The following is a 20,754-nucleotide window of genomic DNA, read 5'->3' as shown; positions in this document are numbered from 1 at the left end:
AAAAGAAAACCTTACCATTTCATTTTTACTTATAAAACATAGAGGATCTCTCTTTCCTTTAAATACATACAGCAACCAGAAAGAAAACTTATTGGAAGGTTATTTCAGAGCTGTCTTGACCATAAACAGTTAACCCACCTCTTCCCCCCCCCATCAAATCCCCTCTTTTAATTGGTGGGTGTTTATTTGTAATAGTGTGCATGTCTGTGTGTGTGTGGAGGGGCTTTTGCATTTAAAGGAGCTTTTAAAGTGAAGATTCGTACTGTAGCAATTCATACAAGAGAGGTCCATCTCTATACCTAATGCCTACAGCGGTGGGGGTGACATACTGGAGAATGTTTATAGTCCTTCTCAACCTTCGGTCTACAAAATGAGCATCCCAAGCTGGGTACCTCTTTCTTGGGATGTCTATCTTAATGAGAGGGCCTTCTGGGTGGAATGGTCTCCCAGACGGAGTTGATGGCACCATAGCTCTCACTTGGAAAACTGGTAAGCACGTGTCAGCTGTGAGTTCCTCCTGTTGCTCCGTGGCCGCTCTGGGTGGCGTAGCCTGGGCCACCCTATACCCAGGGGTTTGAGGAGCCATGGGTTCAATGTCAGGGGGCAAAGGAATGCCCCAGAGCAGCTCGGCGCAACAGGAGCTGGCAAAAATCTTAGCTCTCGGCCCCATGGGATGCAGGACGCCGTAATATAAGAGCATCAGCGCTATCCCAGCAGCGAAGCTAAGAAAGACGCAACAAAGCGCTGGCACAGCATATGAGTCAGTAGTGTCGGGATCTCTGTAACAATACCAAAGGAGCGTCAAGGCAGCATTTTCTGTCAAGACTATGGTGTAATAGGCAAACATTCGGTATCGGGTCCGCCCTTCCTTGACATTAAACCAGCAAAAAATGTACACAATCCCTACCACCATGTTGAAGAGAATCTCTTCCCATTTAGACATGCAGAAATCTGTCCCACCATGGATGATCCAGAAGGCCATGGCGCACCAGTGGACCACGACAAAGATCCCAAAATAGAGCTGGAAGATGGAAGCAAAGAGGGCAAAAGAGATAACTCTGGATGAGATGGTGAAGAGACGCCAGAAGAGATGGATAAGGGCTCCTCTGTAGCTCATGCTCTTCTTGTCATCCCTAGAGTCCCGGAGAAGCTTGTGATAGGAGGCTAGCACCCAAGCCAGGGACATCAGGGAGGCCACAGAGGATACACCTGCCGGGAGAACACACACAAATCCACAGAGTTAAACTGGAGACCCAGGAGAAAGGACGCAGTTGCTTACATCATCCTCCTGAGGGGCAGGTGTGAAGCATGATTATAATGCGGGTCAGGTTAGCGAAAAAGATCTAGAGGAGGAAGAGAGAGAGAGAGAAAATAAGCATAAACATGATCTCACCTGTAATAAATACCGACTACCATTTGCATAATTTTATCACCTATAGAGGCAGCAACTGTAATTTACATGCAGTGGTGGTTTATGATGATGGATCTCATTGCCTATCAGTAAAATGTCTTCATTCTTAAACTGGTAATCTCCTCTCTGTGACATCACAACAGGTAAGCCAGTAATGGCCTAAGGGACTATGATTTCTAACCTTGAATTAACTACCATTCTAAAAGTTTTCCAGAAAAAATGAACTTTTCCCACTCTTATTTGAAGTCCCGCCATTGAGGGACATTCATTGAATTAATCTGTGCACAACATAGGCACAGTATCTCCCATCTGGTATGTCATTACATTTGCTCTCAGATATGTATCTAAGCTTAGTTTATATTCTGATGCATGCATGATAAGGAATCTTTGAGAGTGGCAGTAGTCTCATTTTATCCAATAGCCACAGGTCCAACAGTTTATTTCAAAAGGGAATTAGAGAATCATGTACATGTACAAAGTGCTATTTATTGAGATCTGTCCACAACAAAGGGGTTAAATTTCAAAGATTAGGTCATTAGCCTACCCAGGTTATATGCACTGCTGCTGAGTTATGGCCCTTTAAGAAATAGCTTGTAATTGATCCTTGAGAGATAATTAACCTTGATCTCTCCTTTTCTCTATCTTAACATAATGCAGCCTACCTTTTACAGATTGTCATCCTGCATATGGACTATAACACTTGAGATAGATTGATTGGGAAATCAGACACCTGGCTATAAAGACAGGAACCTAGTCAATTCGTGCTCATGTTGCTTCTGAAGTTGCCAGCCAAGGTTGCCGGTGAAACGCAGGATATCTCTTGTCTAGGCCACAGTCACTAAATCCTAAAGCCCAACAGTGTCTAAACTTTTCCTTAAGTAGGGCTACTATATCTGTGTGGCAAACCTCCAGAAGACCACTAGATGGTGGCATAGAGATAGAGAAACCACTAACTTTGTGTTGCCATTTAGTGATTGTTCAGATGTTTGCAGCCCAGTTATGGTAGCCCTATTTTAACATGTAGTTTCCATATGAAAAAACTTCTTGTGAATGGAGGCACTTTCTATCCTGCTATTCTGCATCTGGAATCTGAATTAATACACTTCATGCAAAGGTTTACTGCCTCAGCAAATTCATGTATGTGAGATGGGTGGCTATATAAATTGAACAAATAAATAAAATGAGGGCTTTCACCCTCTTATCATTTAAAATAGCTTAAGAGCCACACCAGACTTTGGACGACATGTTGAATACTGTACTCCAAAAGGGGATGGGATCAGTGATTCACTGATCCACTGATTTTGGAAGGGGTTTCAGGAATTTTGAAGATAAAATGGCTGCCTTAAATACCAGCAAAGCCCCTTAAAACCTTCAAACCCCTTCCCCCCAGGACATAAAAGGGTCTATGCATTTGGTCCCATTCACTCCAGGAGCCATAAAAGAGAAGGCGGTAAGCCACATGCGGCCAATGGACTGCACTTTTGCCCCCCCCCCCGCTTATTCTGTGCTACACTTCCCCCCACCCTTCACTGTACTACACAGGTGAAAGTTAAATAACTGCCAACTTTTTCTACTTTTCTCAACAATCCTTTGAATTTTCTTTGTTGGGGGCAGGATTCCTAAGAAAGATAAACCAAATTATTACTCTAATATGGACATGTTTAAGGTATTTCTAGTCTCAGATCTGTATTTGTGGACCATGGAAGCTTACAAACATTGTAGGAGGCCTCATCAAAGTAGAATCAGACTCATCAAGTTCAAAACTCTCCAAGTTGTCTCTAAAAGAAGAGATCATTGTCATTTACTCTTTGCTGGATACAATGCATAGGAAAATATGAAACAAATGTATGGTCTGGAGTAACATTTTGAACCTTCTCCATCAGTTGCTGTCTGATAATTGTTTAACTGGTCCATCCTAGCTGCCATCTAGAGACTCAAAAAAATATTAATTACAGAGAGCTCCTCCATTCATTCTGTAATGGGCAGTAGAAATAACCTTGAGGAACAGGAAGAAGAGCCACAACCAAAGCAAAGATGGGATAAAAGAGATTTGAGTCCAAAGCAGAAATGTAATTTGAGAAAGTATTTCAGATATGACCTTCCCTAGTTCTCATGAAGATAAAAGGAGGGAAGGAGGAAGTGCAGTCAGACTTGTAAGATTCTGTTACTGTAACCTTGTAATAAAGTAGCATTAGCATTAATAGTGTGATTCTGGCATCCTAGCCTGGTCCACCTTGAAGAGCCGACACATTCCAACCTCCAGTGCAGAACTCCCTATATTTGAGATGCCCCACAAACTGCTATCATATACTGAGTTACAACAGTATATAGCCTTCTTATCATCTATTGCAGGGGCATCCATTGGGTGGGGGTCCAAAAAGTCAAGATGGCAGTTGTGACGATGTGAGTGAAGCCACACACCCTTTTTATGTGCCACCTTGCCACTTTTGACTCCTCAAGTGTAGATGCCCTGGTCCACTGAGTGCTTCTGGGTATTCTAGGAGATATTAGGGAAGATTAAATAGGGACCCTCAAGCAAGTGCTCTGCTGCTGAGTTAATTAATTCTCTCTGAAGGGTGGATAAAGCAGGAATAAAGACCCTGAGAGCTCTTAAGATGTCTTGAGGGTAAGCACATTAGAATGCTTTAAATCTTATGGGGGATGGTCCCTTATGAGATAATAGTGTTATTCCTCCAGTTTAGAGCAATAACAAGAAATTGAAATAGCAGATAAACATGTCCTCCTATTATATGTTAGTTTCTGTGTGTGTGTGTGTGTGCATGTGTGAGAGAGAGAGGGACAGAAAAAGAACAAACATAATTTGGTTCCTTGCTTGCTGGCACCATCTAGACTAGCTGGGGAATTCTGGGGGTTGAAGTCCACACATCTTAAAGTTGCCAAGTTTGAAAAACATTGATCTAAACTCAGAAAACTGCAAAACATTTAAGGATAATTCAATATCCATTGCAAAAGGTGCAAAATAAGAAATTGTCAGAGATTTGGGGATCTAAATCAAAGGCCTCAGGGTCTGAAGCTAGAAGCTGGCCTAGCTCACAATTCTCTGGAGTCTGTGAATTCTTCTAAATCCTTTTGAAGCACAGGGGAAAAAATAGCAGTGCCATATCAGCTGTTATTTTAGAATCAGAATTTTCCATGAGCTTGTATAAGAAAGTCCAGGATTGAAGGACTGGGGTTAACCCTTGTTTTCTGCCAGCTATGGGTAAGAGAGAGAGCATCTTACCAGCCATTATTAATGGCCAACATTAACTGCAGGGTATGTTTGAATTTTCTTTCTCACTGTACTGTATCCAGTTAGAATCACTCTGAAACATTTGTCTTCTACTGTTACCTTCCTTCAAATTTACATACAGTAATTTACGTGCAAAAAAAAAAAATCATTGTTGAAATGGCACTGTTATTGTTAAATCACTTTGACTGTAGTTTTCCAATTCCTAGAAAACCTCTATGGCTTCCCTTCCTAGAAAATCAATATCTGGGACTGAAAGAGCGAATGCTAGACTTGACAACTTGCCTTCCTCTCTAATGTTCCACAAGGATGTTCACCGCAAAGTGGGCAGGGGAGAGTATACTGAGATCCTGCAAAAGTGGGAATGGAAACCATCTCACAGACCTTAGGAAATGCCTTTTGGCCTTCAGAAATGATGAGCTACTGTATATCTTCTTTAATCTTAAGGAAGTTCAGGGATTGGGGGAACTGTGGAGTCCTCGGTGCTCTCTGTGCTTGGTTGTTTGCTTGCAGACATTTCATTCCCTGACTAGGTAACATCATCAGTGCTAGTGAGTGTGGGGTTTGATCTCTGTTTATATACAGTAGCTTGCCCAGCCAGTGTTGCTGGGGTTATGGTTTTCTTCTTGGTAGTTCCTTGATTAGGGTATTGTTTTCTGCTTGATTATTTGTCTGGTGTTCATCCCTGCTTATCTGGGTGTTGGATGTGTTCTGGTCTTTTTGTTTCCTTCTTAGCTTTTTTATTGTCTCTTTTGAATGGTGTGTAAATGTGGTTTATTTCTATGTGTCTATTGATGGCTGATTTGTCTGAATGCCAAGTTTCCAGGAATTTCCTAGCATTTTTGGATTTAGCTTGGTCTAGGATGCTCACAGTTTCCCAGCTGAAACTATGGTTAAGTCTGTCCATGTGTTGTGAGTAGTAGTAATAGTTTATTAATTGATTAGTCTTATGACAATATTAAAGAAAATAAAATAAAGGTAAAATACAGGGTCTAAATCAAGGGTAAAATAGGTAAAAGAAAATACAATAATAAAATGCACATGTGGTAAATACAAAGAATCAGTGTTCAGATAAATACATAACCTTTACATGATACTGTATATAAACAGGGAGCAAACCCCACATTCACTAGCACTGATGATGTTACCTAGTCTGGTAATGAAACATTTGCAAGCAAACAACCAAGCTCAGAGAGCGCCAAGGACTCCACAGTTCAATCCTGAGCTACAGATATTTTCTTCTATTGGATGTTACCTAGTTGGGCAATGAAATATCTGCCAGCAATCAACCAAGCTCAGAGAGCACCAAAAACTCCATAGTTCTACCCTGAGATACATATATTTTCTTCAATTCAGGGAACTGCCCTTGACAAATGTGGAGGCCCCTATAGAGCACTGGACCTTATACTTGGGTGATAAATCCAAAGATGAAAACGAGCACTTCCAGATCACTTACACGGTAAAGCTTCTGCACGGTTCTTCTGGATCATTATGCAGAGTTGTAGCACCAATTGTGGGGCGCTCTCGAGAAAGGTCTCTAAGAGGCGCAGCATGTTGACATCTGCATACTCGTACATCATAGCCCAGTAAAAGCGCCGCTGGTGTTCCTTTTGCCTCTGGCTTTGGATCCCCAGATACATGGTTCGGATATACCTGGAGACCAGGAAGAAAGAATGGCCAAAATGTGAAGTGATGACAGGATCAGGTAAGAGGTAATTCTTTCATCCATATCAGTCCATTGTCCCCCTGACCCCAGTTCCCATGTTTCCCTGTTAGGTCTATCATTCTTATAAACTAAATTGTACAGCCTGAGATGGTAATTCTTTGCTCAATGAACTGAACTTTCATACATTTTCCTGAATGAAAATTTAAGCATGATTTCTTGTATTAGGAGAATGCAAGTAACGTATTGCGACAAAGAATCAGTTTAAAGCAGTATATCCTGTTCTCCCATGGTCAGAAGGGTGTTCCTTCTCTGAAATGGGCGGAGAAAATACAAGTTCTTTTTTATATGGAAATAATTCATGCAGTTCAATTAAAGAGGAGCAGCTGCTTTTTTTATCAGAATCCTTGAAACCGACTGTCACAGTAATTAATGGACCATGATGGCAAACTACATACTCTGACTAGAGGTAAGTCACCTATTCTAACTGGGACCTTCCTGAGTATACCCATATAAGACTGCACTGTGAATGTTGTTGGCCGACTATATACATAGGGAAGACTAGCACTATAGCATTTTCATCTGTTTAATATGACTGGCGGTCACACCTCAATATCATCATCTTCATTTCTTTCTTACAAAATTGATTGATTTAAAGTATTTATAGCTTGCCATCCTGTTGTCAGCATCCAAAGCAATATTGTTAAAAGTCTTCTCCAACACCAAAGTTCAGATGCACTGATAATGTGTACTTTAGCCCGGTGTATTGTACAAACCTAGGCTGTTTACTTAGTTTAAGGTTAGTGCATCATTTTCTTAGGAGATGGAGTTAACTCCATAAATCATGCCTAAGTTAAAAATGGATAAATGTGCCATGCGCAAGTGAATGAGACAATTCTGGCCAGTTCACCAATGCTTCTTACTTCAGAAACCAGCTGAGAATATATGATTGCAGAATGAATGAAAGTAATACATAAAAGCTTTCTTCAGTGTGCAATGTGAGGATTGGTATCCATACAAATGTCCAGCCACCCGGAGTCTTTTGGAGTGTGTGGCCATTATAAATTTAATAAAATAAATAAAATAAATAAGCAGATAACCTTGATTAGAGAACTGGGGTAGAGCAACAGTGTCCCTCTGGCAGAGCTCTAGGAGGGGCTACTGCTCCATGACAGAGTTTATGCTTTGCTATCTCTCCCAGAGAGCCACCATCAATCAGAGCGAACAACAGCGGTAGAAATGGACAGAGGTCCTTTACAAGGCAAATTCTTACGTTCTCATTTTCAGCTGTGAAAATGCTGGAGAGGGTCCTTCACATATGGCAGGATGGCATTTTGGCACCAAGAATACCTTTGGTGTAGCTTAAAAATCTCATCCTGCCTTGTATAACAGCAGCAAAACAAGGTCAACTGGGGATGGAGCAGGATGGGCGGGAAAACTGTTGGAGTTTTTCTAAAAGAATAAGGAGGAAGTGACTCAGGTTTGCCACTAGGTGGCAATATGCTCTAATTATACCACATTTTGACATTTAGGCTGTAAACCTATACCTTGGACAAAAACACTATTCCACTTTCCATTCCACTTTCATGCTACTATTTTTTTTTTTTTAAAAAAAACGATTTCCCTGGAAAAGTTGCCATGGGAGCAGGAGGGAGTATCTGAAGAATTCCCACTTCTTTCTACACTTTGTGTAAAAAGCAATTGTTCCCAAACTGCATAGAAGAAATACTTTTTTTAAAGAAATTGAAATCCCTTTTTCACCTTATGATCTTTGTGGATCGGAGTCGACATTGTGAGCATGAGTTCATCACACTCATCTGAGTGACATCACTGAGGGCCAAGAAAAGCCATCACTTTACCTTTTCCCCTTTCTTTTTTATGTTTTATTGTAATTTCTTTGATTGTTGTGAGCTGCCCAGTGTCATTGAGAGTCAAGCAGCATACAAGTTTAATAAATTATTATTATTATTATTATTATTATTATTATTATTATTATTATTATTATTATTATTATTGTTCACTCTGGGGTAAAAGGAAGAAGGTATAGACCCCATTACCCAGATCGTTTAGGTAACCCTGATGGTTTTACTGCACAGTGCTGACGTTTTTTTATGCAATTATGTCCTTTAGGTCATATAATTAAGCCGCTCTGCCCTGGTTCAGCCTATTCAGCTGTATATGATACAGATAGACGGCTAATGAAATATGCATCAAATTAATACTAGTGCAGTGAGACATAATTACAGCTGCAGCTGGAAGCATATCTAGGTGTGCGGCTCTGTTGCGCGAGCCTTTGCAAGTCTGTACATTCTTATCTGTCCACTCTGAATCCCAGCTAGTGAACTGCGGGCCCCTGGAGAAGACTAAGAACCAGCCTGTTTATTAACTTGTATTAGGCACCAAGAAGAAGCTACAGCCAAACTGGTCACTAACAGGTTTCTGGTACAATTCAAAGTACTGGTTTTAACTTTAAAGCATTCTCCCACTGGCATCAGTCTGTCCAATATCTTACGCCAAGAGAAACTCTTGGTGTCTCCTCGCTTCGGTAAAATAAGGGGGACTGAGACCAGGAGGCTTCTCCACTATGGCCCAGATATTGTAGATCAATCTGCTCCATTCGGGATCACATTCTGGAAGTTGGTAAAGACCAAGCTCTTTCATCGAACTTTCAGGGACTGAGAAGATGCTGCTGCCTATTGTATTATGATGCTCTGGTTTTTATTTATGGTTTTAATTATTATTAGTATTATTGCAGATGTTTTAATTTAATTACTTAATTATTAATTTATTGTGGATGTTTTATTGTATTGTTCTGCTGCTAACCACCAGGAGTTGTTCTGAAATATGGCAGCATATAAGATTGAGAAAGCAAGCAAGGAAGAAAAATATTGCCTTGCTTACTTGGACAGTGGGGGAAGACTGTAGTTGATAGTTGCAGAGGAGTGCCAAATATTGCCAAAAAAATAGCAAAACTATTTGCTAATGGGTTTCTCAGCATTTAGCTGCAGCTCTCTTTGGAGTGCAAATGCTCCATAGTCACAGGCCTCCATTATAATAAATAGGTGCCAATGAATGCCAGATTTGCAGCCTCTGAACAAATTCACTTGGCTCTCTCTTGGTACAGCTGAAGTATAAATCAAACTAGATAAAGATAATGATATTTGCAGAGCTGTCAACTGCGTTTGATGACTCCAAGTATTGGGGCACCGTGGCTGCTTGAACAGGAATAGGGAACATGACCAATCATAAGCTTCTGGAGAACTTTTCTCCATATGAAGGTCGTTAGGGAACAATAAGCATCAGGAAGATGATGACAATCTCTAAAATGTGAACGTATTTTGAGACTTGATCACAGAAACTTTGCAAGATATCAGCTACAGAAAGCAAAGTTTGCAGAGAACTAAAGGGATGGGCTGGGGCTGGAGCTGGACACAGCAATGGAGAAAAATATGTAGTCAGGAGAATAAATCTAGAGTTGGTGAACTGCAAGCAGCATCTGAGTTAAGAAGCTGGAACAGGGATGTCGGGAGACATATGGAGCAAGAAGGTGGCAGCCTGTGAATAGAATGAGTGGGCAGAAAGTCAGAGATACTTGGAAGCACTTGGTAAAAAAGCAAAGTCCCAAACTGACTCAGGAAGGCGTATAGCAAAATGAAGTCTGAAGGAATAAAGGGGATGTCTGGAGGGGAACAGGAGGCACTTGGGAGAATAATATAGCCACTTCATTTTTTCTACTCTTCAGCATTGGATGGTTCACTATAAAGTGGAACCATTGCACGAAGCGCAGCTGGTTGTGGCCCAAACGGTCCTTTGAAAACTCACCAGGTTTGTCAGGAGAAACACTGGACGAATACATTCTCCAATAATTTCTCACAGGCGGAGTTCCCTCTAAGTGGAGATCATAGCTCCACTACTAAAACCAAAACCATGGCAAACGTTCCCCCATGATGTCTTTCCCCGGGGTTTAGTTAAACTGAATGACAGAGCAGAGGGCCTTTCCCTATTTGTACTGAACCTTGGCATCAGCATGCCCTGGCAACATTTTTTTCCATGTTGCTATTATCTCATCCCCGTGCTGGAGAAGACTCTTGACAGTCCCCTGGACTGCTAGGAGGTCAAACCAGTCAATCTTAAAGGAAATCAACCCTGATTGGTCATTGGAAGGATCGATAATGAAGCTCAAGCTCAGATACTTTGGTCACCTAATGCGAAGAGAGATCTCTTTGGAGAAGACCCTGATGCTGGGAAAGATTGAAGGCAAAAGGAGAAGAGGATGGCAGAGGATGAGATAGTTAGATAGCATCACTGAAGCAATGAGCATGAAACTGAGCAAACTCAGGGAGGCAGTGAAGGACAGGAAGGCCTGGCGCAATATGGTTCATGGGGTCACGAAGAGTTGGACACGACTTAACGACTAAACAACAACAATTATCTCATCCCCAGTGTGATGGAATGGACTTATGAAGGCCAGGCTCAGGGAGATAGAAGAACTCCAAAGAACTCCAAGAGACAATGCAAATACAGTTCTGTTGCGTTTATTAGCTACAACCTCCAGACAGAAAATCTCCCCAGACTGAACCCTAGTTCCCAAGCCAGCCAGCCACAACACCGTGAACTCCTTAGGGAGGTGCCAGCCTCATCTTCTTGAACTTCCCACGCTCCTGCTGGGGGCTAAGAGCACGCTTATCTCCCTGAGCCTGGCCTTCATAAGTCCATTCCATCACACTCAGTCCCTGAATGAGACAGACTTAAGTCATCTTTAGCTTCCCCAGGGCTGAAGCAGTCTTTCCCCTCTTGTTTTGATACCCTCTGAGAGCAAAATCCAGGCTTATAAAATCCGAAGTCAGATGACTGCAGTGACCTGAAACAAACGATAGGAGGATGAGAGGGACTGGCAGTAGGAACAGCAAATTTCATGTTGAGGCTTCTGTCAACTCAAAGATGAGTGGAGAATATTGTAATCAGAGAAAAATATACTTGTTGGCCATCCTGTAACTAAATGCAAGAATGCCATATTCCACCCACAAGAATTTCCTTGTAATTTTATTCTCTGAATGAATTTCTGAAACTTCTCTTTCATCAAACTTGATGGGATTTTGTAGAAAAAAATGCAGAAAAATTTCTTTACCAGAAATAAGCAGAAGTGCCCTCATTTGTGTCTGGGCCAGCCCCGGCATGGAAAAGGGCTGGCAGAATGAGTTCAAACCAAAAACTAGCTATGTCCAGATGAACAGAGCAGACAAGAAGAAACAGATTTTGAGCCTGGCAGATAGATAGGAAGGGCGGGGGTGGTGTGGTGGGGGGGGGTGGAATCATTATTTTCATTTAAAGCAGTGTTTCTTAACCATAGTAACTTTAGCTGGCTGGGGAATTCTGAGAGTTGAAGTCCACACATCCTAAAGTTGCTGAAGATGGGAAACACTGACCTAAAACACCTTTCTCCAGTTTTTAACTATCTTTACAACGGTTTATAATTTTCAAAGTAATAATTTGTAAAATTAACAATTGTGATGGTGTCAATCCTTATGACTTCATTGACTAAAAACTGAAAGGGGAGAGCAAGCTCTTTTTCACCCAGGGAAAAACCAGAATAATAACTGTTCATAGGGCAACTGTTTTTCTTTTCCCTTGTCCTAGTAAGCCCAAACTAGTGCCGATTCCCTCTTTTCATAAACATACATTTGATTAGAAAAGAAAATAAGCTTGGACAGGTATTTTTCCTGGTTTGTACTTTTTATGCTTTTTCAGAGAAGTTTCTCTATGATTTCTCCATTAGAGTTCAGAAAGGTTGATCTAATTCCTGTGCAAGCCATGGAAACATTTTCCCATCATCCGTTTCTTAGCAACTACAGCACCTTTCAAACAAAAGTAGAGATATGAATTGTCAGAAAATGGGCAAACAGGGAGAAGATTCAGGGCAAAAAGAGATGAACATCGGACATTTCACATAATTGATCAAGTTTTGTAACTGCATACAGCAAGGAAAGAGATAGGCCAGAATGTTCTCCGTTTTAGCTAGAAATGGTGTAGTCCTTCTCTACTTGAGGACTGTATCAACACATTTCCCCCTTTTTGTGCTACATGTGTTGTTCCCTTCTTTAGGGGTTTTTTAGCTGTTTTTTTCTGTCTCCGTTTGCACTTGGATTAATTAATGGGTGATTAACTTGAGTTAGCTAATGTGTTTCTAAATGTTAGCTAACCTTGTTCCTCAGCAGTTTGCAGTAAATGGCAAATGTTTGTGTCCCGGAACAAATGTTTGCCGAGTGTCTAGACTCGGCTTGACAAATGTGTCCGTAAACTCAAGTGGATTGGTTCACATTCAATGCAAGAGGAAAAACTGCACGAGGGGTTCAAGTAAGGCATTAAGAAGAAATAGAACTCTTGTCCAGTATACAGGCAGCTAAATGCAATTCTGACAAAGCTTTATCAACACTTCCAGCTAACATGCTGCCGTTATTTACTGAAAGTGTGTCATCTAATCTTGCATGTCTCTGAGCATATGTAAAATTCTTTTCCTTCTTCATAACAGTCAAACTGGAATACCTTTCTTAGATTTGAAAAGGTGATTAGGAAAATCAGTTGATCAAATGTCAAACCAGTATTAGAAGGAAGTTATAGTTGCTATAATTCCAGGCAAAAAGTTAATCTTGTTAATAACAGGTGATTTCAAAGAGATTTACCTGCCTAGCTCTAGGAAAGTTTCCATCCCACAACTTTATGGTGTATGATTTATTCTCGGCTGCAATGTATTTTAATTTTTGTATTGTTATAATTGTTTTTACTTTATTTTTAATTTTGTTCACCACCCAGAGTCACTTGTTGAGATGGGTAGCCATACAAATTGAATACCTACATACATACCCATCATGATATTCCCTTTCAGGGAATATGCAAAGCACAAAAAGAGAGTAAAGAATACTAAGCAAAAGAAATTAAAGCATGAGATAAAAGAAAAGAAAAGTAGCCAACTTTAGCTTTCTATTCTTGCAAACCATCCTTACTTCCATTACATCCCTAAATCACTTCATCCATTGCCCTTTTTCTTGAAACATTTTACTTCTCTCTGTTTGGGGTTTCATTAAGCCACCCAACCACAACTGTCTTGGTCCTTCCTCTCAGTTTAGTTACTCTTCTGTCCTATATTTGTTTTGTGATTTGATCCTCATTCATTCTCTCTATGTGACCAAACCAAGTCAGTTTCTTTCCTTCACATTGGTCACTCACTTTTGTGTTCAATCCACCTTCATTCATCAATCATTCTTTCTTGACCTACGACTTCTTGTTTTATTACATATGCATGCCCCTTAACTCATTCCAACTGCATTCAATTTGCTTTTATGTTTTTCCTGACAAACCCAACTTTGATTCTCCTGTAATAAATTAGGCAGAAGCATATTCCTATAGGCAGCCACTTAGGTTTCTATTGACAAACTTTCATTCCCCATAATAGACCACATATTACCCACTACTTTTTAACCAGCAGTTGTATATCTTAAAATTTGTCCATCTGTTCCCCCTTTTTAGTAAATATTCTACCAAGGTATACAGGTTTATGTATTTGCTTTAGTGTTTTGCTATACATGTACGCCTGGCAATAACTCATTCTATTTTCTTTGTCAGAAACTACTACCTTTGTCTTTGATACATTATTTTTCGAATCCATGCTCCTTGTTGCATCATACAATCTATTTACTGTACTGTTTGCTACAAATCATTCATATGTTCAGCCAGCAACACAGCATTGTCTGCATAAAAAGGTGCAGGTACATTCATGTCCCCAACTAGAACATCAGGATAAATGTTCCTTATACATTTATTCAAAAATACATTTAAGAAAATCACAAATCCTTGTCTTTCTCCCTGCTGAATCATCTGTTTATTCTCATGATGCTTTATTGCCATCATATAGTCCTCATTAGTCCCCATATTGCATTCAGCGACTAATATTTATTTATTTATTTTATTAGATTTGGAGGCTACCCTACTTCAGAACAAGTCTGGATGGTTTACAGTTTAAAGTAGAAAAAGTTTTTTTTTTAAAAAATCTGAAAAATCTGGAACGGTCCAATTATTTTCTTTCTGTGCTCTCTCATCTTGTTCTTACCCATTTATTTCTATAACTTAATGGAATAATTCCTGTCCTCCTGCTCCCACTTCTTGATTTCATTCATTCAGTTTAATCTGCCCTTCCAGGCCCATCCCATCTGGTCACTCCCATCAGATAGGTCTGATGTGATCTAAGGAGTGGGTTTCAGTTAGCAAAGGAGTCAGCACTTTCACTGTTCCAAATAAGGTATTCATCTTGCCACATTGCTGTCAGTAAGAATAATAGAATCAATTAGGCAGCATTTTGCATATTTTATTTATGCGGCTCAGTTTGGACCTTTTTGCCCTAAATTGGCCTCCTTCTCTTCTTTCCTTCTGAATTCCTGCCTCCAAAAACAGCAACATCAGTCCCAACAGCTACAAAATGTGATAGAGATACACTAGAAAACAAACGCATCTGTAGGATGTGTTGATCAGCCTCCATTTGAGGAAGAAGAAGAAAAAAACTACTGAATTTTTAAGTTTGAAGGCTACTAGAATCTGTTTGTCTGAAATCCACTAGAGGGCACTGGAATTATTTATCATCTTTCTTCTCCAGGTTCCCATGGTGGTTTCCACCAACAGGGATGAAAGAAATGGTAACCTCAGAGTTCAGATAACAAGCGCAGTCAATTGACGGATGGGTGCACCAGGCCACAGATAATGATGCTGAGAACATCCTGCCACAAGGTAGACTTATTTTAGCTTAAGCCACCCTTCCTGATTCTGGATTTGGTGCCACCACCATCACCCCATCCTCAGGATATATGAGCAAACTTCCATATAAGCCTCAAATATATGTATTCTGGGAATCTAGAAGGATACAATCTTGGGACCAGATCAGTTTCTACTGCACAGACCTCCCTGGATCACCAGGCTATTCTCAGAGACCCTTTCTATGTGTGAGGCATGGTTTCTGAAAAAAGTATCTTTCTAGTGGCAGCCCCTTGTCCCTGGAATGCGGACTGCAGAGAATTTGGACGTGTAATTTACTCAAATTATATCTCATTCTATGTGCAAACCAGAATGCAGTGATAATACATTCCTGTATTTTAAAATGCATGCAAAATGCATTATATTAAGGACAAACTGTGAGCAAGAAATATATAAATTAGGAAAATTAAGTACAAAAATGCCTAGTAGGAAAAAGTGCCTGCATAAATGTGCATATTAATGCTAACATGGACATTTAAAAACCCTGCAAACTGAAATGGGATGAAATAAATAATGCTGAAAAAAGAAATTAAGCAAAATCAAAATTGGCAGATTTGGCCACCCGTACTACAGAAGCTGAACTGCTGCCTATTTTATAATCTTTGTGTTACTAGATTAAGAGTTTTTTTTTTAACTTCCCAAGGCAAATTTTGAACTCATTTTTAAAACTGAAGTTGAATTTAAAATCAGTATAGTTTACTGCTTTTCTGATGTGACAAAAAGGCATTATACTTTTTTTCAGGGTCAGCAACACTGTGGCTGGGTTCATACAATATGTTAAACTGTAACTCAGGTAAAGACAAGCTCTGGGCTTACATATCATTTTCTGCCCAAAACCAGTAAACCATTTTATTGCTTAAAACGGTGGTAGTCCAATTCATATATGCTAACACAAGGGCTGAGTTCCCATAGTTTGCTTAGGCACAAAATGTTACCACATTCCATTTTAGCTTTGGGTTCATGCTTTGTGAACCAAGCCTATAAACAACTAAGGAAAGAATATGTTGAAGTTACTGAAAGACTTAAAATGGAACCATATTGCTTATACCTACCCTGGCTGTATTCATGGGCATCATCAGAGGATGCCAAAATCTGCAAGATGGTGATTGTGATGTTGTACTTGCCAACTTACATGTTTTGACACCCACCACACCCATCCACTCCCAAAAACTACTGCCTGTATTACTCATCTGTCAACAGTTGGGAAGGCTTTGGCCTTCTCTCGCCACCTGAAATGGAGTCTTAATTTTTGCTGAAATTTGGAGGAGCTTGCCACAAAAAGGATGCCAAGGGGCTACCAATTTTCCCCCTCTTGGTGTAGAAAGCAGGAGTGGTGTATAATCCCCAAGAGCCATTTTTTTTTTTTTTTGGGCAACCAAAGCCACCTCCACGTACATTAACAAATGTGAAGGGCACCATTGTCTACAAAGATTAGCCATCACCCAGTACCCAATCTGAGCCAACCAGAGAAATACCTGAAGAAGGTTAATGGGATGTATGCTTGCAAATGTATGGAAGCCACAGTGTGCTTCCAGGACCAGAAACATGGTGATAATATCACTGCCATTCTATAGGGTCTGGAAGCACCAGTGCTTCCATCAGGGCCAATCTTAATTCTTTAATAATTTTCCAGAAGCTAAGTAGATTCATTCAGATTATTTCCAGGGTAGACTATGGTAAGTTTGTTCAACTCCAGTTAATTATTTTCAAAAACTGTTGTCTAAACTTAAATAACTGTTTTTATGATTTTAAAACACCCTTGTATTTTTGATGTCAAAATTCAGAAGCCACACTAAGGATTCTCAACTCCATAGGGAAGTAGCATGATTTAATTAATAAATTAAAGGCCAAAAGAGAAAGAGAGAGAAAGGAACATTTGGGTAATGCTACATGAATGTCTGTGGGAAGCTGAAGTCATTTATTTGTATAGAATTTTGTTGAAGATTTGCATGGACCTTGTTCATGTACAACCATATATCCAAAAAGCATTAGGCAACCCATGTAAAAATAAGTAAACATCATCTATGATGTCATACTTGCTAAGGGATTTCTGATAGGTTGGCCAGAAGGAACCAACAGTTGTTGTTACTGTTCAATGGTACCAGATTTGCAGCTTGTTAAAGTTCAGAGTTGGAGAACATGATGTGGGGGAGGTTCAGGGAACAATTTGATCCCTGTGATTGTTTTAGGTCCCAGAGAGTTTAATATTAGAGCCAGCCAGTCCTTTCTGCAGGAAAGGGATGTTCAGTGTGTTCAGAAACATAAGGGAGGCGAATGACAAGCAGACTTTAGAAAGAGGAGAAACAACTGTGAACTCACAACCAGATCAGAGCGAGAGAACAGAAGAATAAACAGGAACAGGGGAGTTTTTGTGAGGGAGCTGGTGAGTTATAGAGCTGATATGCTGGAGCTATGAGGTTTCTTTGGCTGAGGGTGTTTTTGCCTGTTTGCCAAGCAGACAATCAGCACATGGTCTGAAGGGAAGAGGATTAAAGCTTCTTGATCGGCTGGAGCTGTATTCCAGAGCTATCACTTAACCTTAAAAAAAGGACAGGGAGCAATCTGTGCAAGTCAGCAGAGAGTTGTGTGAGGGGAACAACAAGCCAGCCTTAGGCTCTGCCAAAAGGATGGACACTGAGGGTGTAGCTAATTATGCCTGCTGACAATGCAGGTGTCCCTCTTTGCTGGAGGCTACTCTTTCTTCTTTAAGATTCTTCAGGGAAAGTGAAGAACACACAGATATCACATAGAGACCTCCCCATGAAAGACAGCAGAATGAGATCCCCAAGGACAGAGGAGCAGCAGAGAAGACATAAAGATGGGCCCGGAGAGGCAGAAGGCATTCCAGTGGGAATAGTGAATATTGGATTTGGAGCTGAGTGCAAAAGTAATATTTTTGTGCATTTTTCCTGTTGGTAATCAGTGGACAAGAAGGAAAAGTAGGATCCTGGAAGTGAATAAATTGAAAGATGATGTCATCAAGAAAGATGGCTGGAGGCTAACTTCTCCCTATGCAGGAAGCAGGAAAAGATATTTGGGGATCCTCAACACACAGGTATAGGGAGACCAATTAACACTGACATCTCCAGGCTTTGTACACCAATGAATAAACTATGGGGAACAAACAGAAGCAGAGGCTACTTGCTAAGCAGAGAATGTGGGTGATGCCTTTCTGAATTCATATAGTTCTCAAGAAGGCAGGTTATGGTAATAATGGAAGACTACCTTAATATCGGTTGAAAAAAATAACTCAGCTAGAAATGTTCAATAGATTTTTTTAATCTTTCTTGTTAATAATTTTTTTTCCAGAAGGTAGAGGAGGAAACAAGGAAGGTCAGGTATCCTGAATCTCATTTTGATCAATGAGATTGACCATCTGACAAGAGGCATTGTCAACCAAGAGGCATTGGTTGATGCACTGAAGATGTTAGATTCCTTGAGGAAAACTATGCCATTTTAGAGTGCAGGGTAATTAGGGAAAAGCAAAAACAGCAATGTGATAGATTAATTTTGTAAATAGGACATTATGAAGCAGATCTTAGTGAGCTTTGGCAAAAGGTGAGCATTCTATTATAGATTAAAATCTTAAAGGATAAACAGACACTAGAAGGATAAAATATTCTAAAAATGAGATATTGAAAGCCAAAATGCAAATTATCCCAGTGAGAAGGCTCACTAAGAAGCAGAAAGGAGATAGGAAACAGAAGCATGTACAATACTGGCAAGTAATGAAAAGTTGGTATAAAATTGGTAGCCAAGTTTATAAGGAGGGAGTCAGGAAGGCTAAAAAACTCTGAATGAGATAAGACTAATAAGCAAAGAAAAGAAATAAGGGTTTTTTTTGTGGGTGGAGGGAGATAAGTCCTAGGTAAGAGTTAAGGAAGCTGTTGGTGTGCTGCTCGGGGAAGATGAAGAAATAAAAATGAGGAATGGGGCAGGTGGAACTGATCAGATTTGTTTGTGTCTGTCTTCTTTCAGAACGGGGGGGGGACCCTTCCTAACACCTTGAGGAATGGAGAGAAATGCAGTTTAATATAGGCTTACTTTGCTATTTTACATTAATTCAAGTCTCCAGGGCCTGATGAATTATCTCCAGAATACTGAAGGAACTGAGAGACCTAATCTCAGAGTAGGTGACTGTAATTTTTGAAAACTTCTGGAGAACTGGTAAGGTGTTGAAGACCGAAGAACAGCCAACATAATCCCAATATTCAAAAAAGGAAAGAGGGGGAATCTTAGAAACTACAGACTCACTAGAAACTAACTAATTCATCTAACTGTTAGATTAATGTTTCTACTGTGCAAGGGTCTACAGTAGATTGTCTAGCGTCAAGTCTCTGAGCTTTTAAAAAATAATGTTACCATTACCAACAGCAAACATGGGTTTGTTCAGAAAACGTTGTCAGACTAAACTTGGTTCTTTTTATGACAGAAAGACTAGTTTATGGATCAAGGGTATGCTATGGATGTATTGTATCTTGATCTTAGTAAAGTCTCTTATGATATCCTTATTGACTAGATGGATAAAGATAGGTTAGAAGTTACAGTGCTGTGTTAGATATACAGCTGGTTGAGTAATCATGACAAAAGGGTGCTGATAAATAGTTGAGTCATCCTGGTGAGAAGAATCAAATGGGACTCCTAAGGCTCCCTTCTTGGCCCAATGCTATTTAACATTCTTATGATGGAATGGAAGAAATACATATCAAATTTGCATATGATACCAAGTTAGGGGGATTGAGTAATATTTTAGAGGATAAAATCGCAATTAAAAATAGCATCAACAGGCTTGATGATTGGACCAAATTTTTCTATGTTATTTTGAACTGTGGCAGGTGTGAGGTCCTCCATCTGAGTTGTAAAAATCAAATGCACAGATACAGAGTTCGGGAAATCTGGCATGCTAGCACACTGGCAATGCATATAAGAAGGAACTAGGAATACTACTGCATCACCAGCTGAACATGAATAAGTAGTGTGATGCAATCTTTGGCTGCATTAACAAAAGCACTGCATTCAGGTTAAAGGAGGTAATTGCTCCATTGTACTCTGTGCTGCTTAGACCATGCTTGCATTATTTTATCTAGTTCTGGCACTGCACTTTGAAAGAGGTATAGGAATGTGAAGCAGGACAGCTACCAGGATGATAAGTTGTCTGGAAATCAAGCTGCGTGAGAACAATTAAGAGAGCTAGACAAGTTTAGCTTCTAAAAGAAAGAACTAAAGAGTGACTTGATAGCTGTTTACCAACATTGACACAGCTGTCAACTTAACCCTAATCTTCCAAAGGGATTGGACCTGTTCCTACTGAAACCAAGAATAAGACAAGGCTTGAAATTAAAAGGAAGGAGATCTGAGCTGAATATTAGGAGGAATTTCCTGACAGTATGAACTGTTGAACAATGGAACAGTCTTCCTAAAACAATAGTGGATTCCACCTCACTAGAAGTTTTCAGTAGGGGTACAAGAACCACCATTGCCATTGCTTTAGTGGATTTCTGCAGTGAGCAGGAGGTAGATCAGGTGACCTATTAGGTCCATCCCAATCCATACACACTGTATTTTAAGAAGATTCTAAAGATGAATGAAATTACAGGAATAGTTTTCTGTCCTTCAAATGATAAATGAATTCAG

At 40.0% G+C, this 20,754-nt stretch overlaps 1 protein-coding gene across 1 annotated transcript in view; it reads right to left on the bottom strand.

Moving 5' to 3' along the window:
* Window positions 1–244: 244 nt before the first annotated feature.
* The window catches only part of XKR6 (XK related 6), a 154,185-nt gene continuing 133,675 nt past the window's right edge, over window positions 245–20,754 (bottom strand). Inside the window, exons 2-3 of the mRNA XM_088152353.1 lie at window positions 6,115–6,311; window positions 245–1,209 (exon numbers count right to left, since the gene is read on the bottom strand). Of these exons, the coding sequence (XP_088008479.1) occupies window positions 245–1,209; window positions 6,115–6,311 (1,162 nt within the window). The remainder of the gene's footprint in view (window positions 1,210–6,114; window positions 6,312–20,754) is intronic.

The sequence above is a fragment of the Python bivittatus genome, unplaced genomic scaffold (assembly GCF_059951505.1).
Source record: "Python bivittatus isolate LINGU-HERP-01145 unplaced genomic scaffold, Pbiv_v1 ctg000690_np1212, whole genome shotgun sequence".
Lineage (NCBI taxonomy): Eukaryota > Metazoa > Chordata > Lepidosauria > Squamata > Pythonidae > Python > Python bivittatus.
This window is presented reverse-complemented; position numbering and strand designations above follow the sequence as displayed.